At 48.2% G+C, this 6,471-nt stretch overlaps 1 protein-coding gene across 1 annotated transcript; it reads right to left on the bottom strand.

Moving 5' to 3' along the window:
* Positions 1–419: 419 nt before the first annotated feature.
* On the bottom strand, positions 420–2,015 carry LOC126678254 (uncharacterized). Its single transcript, XM_050373156.1, has one exon. The coding sequence runs from the start codon at positions 2,013–2,015 to the stop codon at positions 420–422; it is 1,596 nt and encodes a 531-aa protein (XP_050229113.1).
* Positions 2,016–6,471: the final 4,456 nt, after the last annotated feature.

Raw genomic sequence — 6,471 nt, 5'->3', positions numbered from 1 at the left:
TCCCAACAACTAGAAACATACTTTTTTAGAAACTGACCGTTGATCGCCCTATCGTGTTCCTCCCCGTCAATATTCGCCAGGACATATGCCCCGACAGTTAACTTGGTGGTCACGATAAACGGTCCTTCACAGTTCGGGCTCCATTTGCCAAGTCGCTTGTCTTTGTGGCCAATAGGTAAGATCGCCTTCTATACCATATCGCCTATAGCGAATGACTTGGGTTTTATACGTTTATTGTACGCCCTTTCAACCCTTATTTTCTGGGCTTCGAGGTGGTCTAACGCCGCCAGCCTCTCCTCATCGAGATCTAAGGAATCTATTACCATCTTGTCAAAGTAATCATCTTTAGACAATCTATTCTGATACAGACGGCGAGTCGACATCACAGTGAGCTCCATTGGTAACATCGCATTGTACCCTTACACCATTCGGAAAGGTGAAGTTCCTGTGGCCGACTTTTGGCTGGTTCTATTCGCCCACACTGCCTCTAACAATAAAACGTGCCATGGTCTTGGGTTTTCCTCAATCATCTTCTGGACGACAAGTTTAATAGCCTTGTTCGTTGCTTCGGCCTGTCCGTTGGCTTGCGCGTAGTATGGTGTTGAGTGAAGCATCTTGATCTTTATCTGAGAAGCCCACCAAACTATATCGCCTCCTGTGAACATCGTTCCTTGATCTGTGGTTATCGATTCAGGCAACCCGTGTCGATGGACGATGTATTCCTTAAAGAATTTAATCACAGCCTCTTGCATGGGCGATTTCAGAGGCTTTACTTTGACCCATTTGGTGAAATAGCAAGTGGCGATGATAACAAAAGTATGGCCATCTGATGAGTCAGGATATATCTTACCTATGAGGTCGACCGCCCATCCTCTAAATGGCCATGGCTTAATAATGGAGTGCAGTTCTTCGGCCGGGACATGCTGTATAGGACCATATTTCTGACAGGCTTCGCACCCCTTAGCATATCTTATGCAGTCTTGTTCCATCTTCGGCCAATAAAAGCCGTATTTATGGATCAGCCATCTCATTCTAGGGCCCGCCTGGTGAGCTCCAGCTATCCCTTCATGTACTTCGGCCATTGCTAGCATCGCTTCCTTTGGGCCGATGCATCTGAAAAGCAGTCCTTCAAAGCCCTTTTTGTATAGATCGCCTGCTAAGACAACATAGTTTAGGGCCAAGGTCCTTAACCTCCTATTCGTATGGTATGGCTTCTCAAACCAGTTTAAGATTTCAGTTCGCCAGTCTTGGGTAACATCCAGTTGGTAAGCCGAAAATATCCTTTCATTGATGGTGATGCCCCCAGTATGGAGATTCGGCGTTTCTTTTTCGATTGCATCCAAATGGAGACTCATCTTGTATCCACTACCGTGCTGAGCTAGATCATTTGCGACGACATTATCGGCCCTTTCGGTGTATTCTATCCTTGTATCTTGAAAGCCTTTGATGAGGTGTTTCGCCTTGTTGCAATACCTTACCAATAATTCGGACTCGCATTTGAATTCTCCAATTACTTGTTTGATGATCAACAAAGAATCGCCCCTAACGTTGATTGCCTTTGCCCCCAGTTCGGCCAAAATCTCGAGACCGTATATTAGGGCTTCATATTCTGCCTGATTGTTGGTACACTCAAATTGGAGTTTCAATGACAGTCGGTAAGGTCCCCCCAAGGGCGAGACGATGTGTACTCCGGCGCCTGCCCCCTGGCTAGTTCTGGACCCATCGAACCACATCTCCCATATGGCTATGTCGCAGCAACTAATCGTTTCCTCCCTGAGGGAAATACCAGGATGATTGGCCAAGAAATCGGCCAACACTTGTCCTTTCACTGCTCTCTGGGGAACGTACACTAATGTGAACTCGGACATAGCAATCGCCCAATTCCCAATCTGATTTCTTAAGTATGGCTTAGATAGAATATACTTAATGATATCGGTCTGGGATAGTACGTACACCACTACCGGCAACATGTAATATCGTAGTTTGCAACATGTGAAGTATAAACACAGACACATTTTTCTATGTCGGTATAGCGAATCTCGATGTCGGTCAGCCCACGGCTCAAGTAATAGACCGCTCTTTCGACCCCGTTATCCTCTTAGGCGAGCATACACCCCAGGGATTCATGTGCAGCCGATAAATAAAGCAACAATGGTTTATTCGGCTTCGGAGGGGTCATAACCGGAGGTTTGGCCAAGTACTCTTTTAAATCGTCGAACACCCTCTGTTGCTCGTCCGTCCATATCCAATCATCGGTCTCTTTTCCTCGTAGCAGCACACTCCAACTGCGAAGTCGGCCTGCTGTGTTTGCTATGAATCGTCTGAGGAAATTAATTTGACCGATGAGCCTCTGGAGCTGCTTCTTGGTTTTGGGTGGTTCAGCATTGATGATCGCCTTGGCTTTATTCTTATCTATTTCTACTCCCCGCTGGTGAAACAAGAAACCCAAGAAATTTCCTGCCAAAACGCCGAAAGCGCATTTTAGGGGATTCATTTTTAATTCGTTAGACCGTATACGTTCGAACCCCTTCCTCAGATCGGCCAGATGAACTTCTTCAGTATTTGACTTTACCACTACGTCGTCTATGTAAACTTCCAGGCAATCAAGTCCTCTAAACATTTTGTTCATTGTTCTTTGGTAGGTTGCTCCCGCGTTTTTCAAGCCGAAAGGCATAACGACCCATTCGTAAGCTCCAATCGCCCCCGGACATCTGAAAGCTGTTTTAGATATGTCCTCTTTGCTGATTGGCACTTGGTTGTACCCGGAATGTGCGTCGAGGAAACTGAGTATCGTATGTCCCGCCGCTCTATCTATCAGCATGTCGGCCCCAGGCATCGGGTATTCGTCCTTAGGTGTGGCCAAGTTGAGGTTTCAAAAATCTACACATACCCTCAATTTCCCATTTTTCTTCCTCACAGGGACGATGTTAGAAAGCCATTCGGTGTACTGAGCTTCTCGAATAAACTTGGCATCTTCTAGCCGTTTAATTTCGTCCTGGATGAGGGTATCCACTTCTCTTGACATTCGTCGGGGAGGCTGCCGAAACGGTCGAAACCCACTTTTCAGGGGGAGCTTGTGCTCGGCGATGATTGGATCGAGGCCCGGCATTTCATCGTACGACTAGGCGAAACAATCGCGAAACTCGATGAGTAAAGCAATTAACCGTCCTTTGAATTCTTCGTCCAACCCGGCGTTTATGTAAATAGGTCTTGGCAATTCAGCTGTCCCCAAGTTCACTTCTAACAGGTCGTCTTGTACTTGGGCGGGATCATCTTCAAGTTTCCCTGTTGCCAGCTGTATATCCCCGATCTTCAGCGATCCTGTTGGGTCTTGATCTTGGTCCTCGTAGATGCATTCGGCCGACGCGGCGTCGTATAGTGAGGCCAGCTGCCTGATCTTCTCCCTCAATTCCTTGTGTCGCGCTATCATTCTAAATGTATGATGATAGTAGATCGGCCGTTGCCCCCGAGGGTCATCGATACTGGCCGATCCGAGTTAACTAACAAGCGGGGTACACTCGTTTCCCCTTTGGAACTAAGGGATTGCATGTTCCGTACTTCCTCATCAAACAGACGTGCCTCAAGCACATTATGGTCTTTGCCGAAGGGGTTGGGATCGCCCTGTACGACTTCGGCTTCACCATCCTCTCGCCATATGAATAGCATCGGGTGCATGGTTGATGGTATGCACATATTAGAGTGTATCCAATCTCGGCCGAGCAATATATTGTAGTTGCTCCGGGCGTTAACCACGAAGAACCCTTCTTCGGTTTCTACTCGCCCAACTTTTATCCGGAGGGTGATGTATCCCTCAGCTGGCGTCTCGCCGCCGGCTAAATCGGCCATGTAAACATCAGTTGGGTCCAGCTGATCCCGATTTATGCCGAGTTTCTTGAGCATCTTTGCCGGTAATATATTAACCCCGACTCCGTTATCATTAAGGACCCTATTGACTGATACCCCGTTCAAATCGGCCTTGATGTAAAGCGGCCAAATATGCCTTGTCATCCTCGTTGGGGTTTTGCTAAGTGATACTACTGCTGTGCTATCGGCACTATCACCTTCCAGGACGATCACATCGCCTTCTAACGTTGCCTTCTGCCCAGGCTTGCTTCTGTACGAATTAGGGAGTGTGACCACCTTTACTCCATATTCGTCTCTGACAACCAGGACCCAAGCTTTCAACACCCCTTGCTTGTGTGAGACAATTACCTCACGATCTCTGGGTAATTTCGCTTTTAATTGGCCATTTTGGTGAGAGACGAGCACGTCTTTGTAAGACGGTGTTTTGCCAAGATCTGCCTCGCTCTTATGGGTCTCTATCTTTTTAGTTGTGCTGGTCGAATCGTCTGTTCGGCTCGTTTTCTTTGGAACCCATATTTTTCTTACCTTAGGGGTTCGCTGTTCACGTGGCTCGGTATCCGTTTCGATCCGAACTCTATTGCCCAACCTTTCGGTAATAGTTTTACTCCCTTTCTTGTCCTTAGAAGCCAATCTTGCATCGTGATTCGCCCTCGACTCTTGCCTTAACCTCTGCATACGCCTCTTTTGAGTTTTCGTCATATGAGGGGTCGCCTCCGTTGGCCGAAAAATCCTTTTGAACACGGTGGTCTTAGACTCCCGCTGTGGCTGATGCTTCTGCCACTGCTCCGTGGGCGATTTAGGCTTGAATGTCTTGGGATGCTCCCTCGCGTTTTCGGCCTTCTTGGCTTTGAAACAGGTACTGCATGATGGACAAGTCATCTCTGGAGTGGGCGAGTTATAGCGTTTTCTCTTTTGTTGCTGAGGTCGCCCTTTTTCTCCTCGCCATTAGGACCCATCGGTCTCCACCCTGGTCTTAGGTCTTCTCGGATTCCACTTACTCTGGATCTGTCCATGCTCCAGGAAACTGTCGAAGTGAGGCCGAACGGCATTAATGGAGACATACTTTGCATCGGCCTCTTTCTTCGTTGGAAACAAAAGTTTCCCCTCGTTGATCGCCTTTTGGATCACATTTCTGAAGTTCACACAATTATTCATACTGTGCCTCCAGGAATTATGGTACTTGCAATAGTCCTTTCCGACCAGCTCCTCTGGTGGTGGGATTACGTGACCCTCGCTAAGGGTGATCTGCCCATCCTTAAACAGGGCATCGAATATGTCGTCGGCCTTGGTTAGATCGAAGGAATACTCTTTCTGTACCAGTGCGGTTTTGTTCTTCTTAACAAAGCCTGGCTTTCTTAAGGCCGAACATTCCAGGGGCTTAGTTCCCAAGAATTCGGCCATGTTGACTTCATCTTCGGAGCTACTATCTTCGCTGTCTGACACTACGACCACGTCCAACTGGTCTTTGTAGTAAGTCCCTTTAGAAGCGCCTCGCCTCTGCTCCTTTTCTTGGAGAAGTCTTTCGTAACTCGTCACCCTGTTTGTCAGTTCAAATAAGTCCCGGAACCGATGACCTTCGAAATGCTCCCTCATGGAGAAGCTCATTCCCCTTACCACCATTAGGACGCAATCAGCCTCAGACATCTTGGTGGAACACCTCGTTCTAAGGTTCCTGAGTCGGCCGATATACTTCTCTGCCGATTCGCTCGGTAACTGAGAAATTCGAGCTAGGTCGGCCAGGGTAACATCAGGTGGTGCTCTGTAAAATTCCTCATGGAAGAGGATTTCGAGGTCTTTCCAAGTGTCCACCGAATTCGGTGATAGCCTCGAGTACCATGTGAATGCCATCTTTATTAGAGAACTGGCGAATAATCGGAGTTTCCAAAAATCATGCCCCGCAGCTTCGCCACATTGGGCTGAGAATTGGGCGACATGTTCAAATGTCGATTGCCCATTTTCCTCGCCCGAAAATAAACTGAATTCGGGCACTTTGTATCCCCTTGGGAAAGGGTACAACTTATCGATCTAATCCGGATATGGCTTCATATATGACGGGCGAGGCATCGGCCTCAGATCCACTCCGAGTCTTTCTAGCATATCCACAAGCTGCCCCTGGTTATAAACATTTGGGTCGCCCCCTCGGAATATGAGCGGTCGCCCATATTGGGCTCTTGGGCGTTGGCCCCATTAGCGGCTCCCTGTGGTCTGGACTCGCCTTGAGGGTTCGAAGTGCTTGCCCCCGGGTGATCGGCCCTTCCTGCAAATTCGGCCTCATTCCTTGTCAAGAGCTTGACCGAACCATATGTATATCCCAACTTTTTGGGTTGCTGCGTTGTTTCGGCCGAACAACCTGGATATCCTAACCGATTCGGTGTCTGGTTTTGTTCGGCCCGCCTATAACCTTGATCAGCAGTGGATTGCCCAGAAAAGAGTCGTCTTAGGTTTTCCATCGCTTTGTTAAGGCCATCCAAATTCCCTTGGATCTGCCGTTGGACCGACGTTTGGTCGGCCATGATGCTCCTCATCACTTCAGACATCTGGTGCATCGCACCGTCGAACATCTGCTTGTTTTCCTGAGCTATCTCGCCCCTCATGGCCGAAAAATCG

The sequence above is a fragment of the Mercurialis annua genome, linkage group LG4, assembly GCF_937616625.2.
Source record: "Mercurialis annua linkage group LG4, ddMerAnnu1.2, whole genome shotgun sequence".
Lineage (NCBI taxonomy): Eukaryota > Viridiplantae > Streptophyta > Magnoliopsida > Malpighiales > Euphorbiaceae > Mercurialis > Mercurialis annua.
Note: the sequence above shows the minus strand (reverse complement) of the source record. Positions and strands in the feature narration are given on the sequence as shown.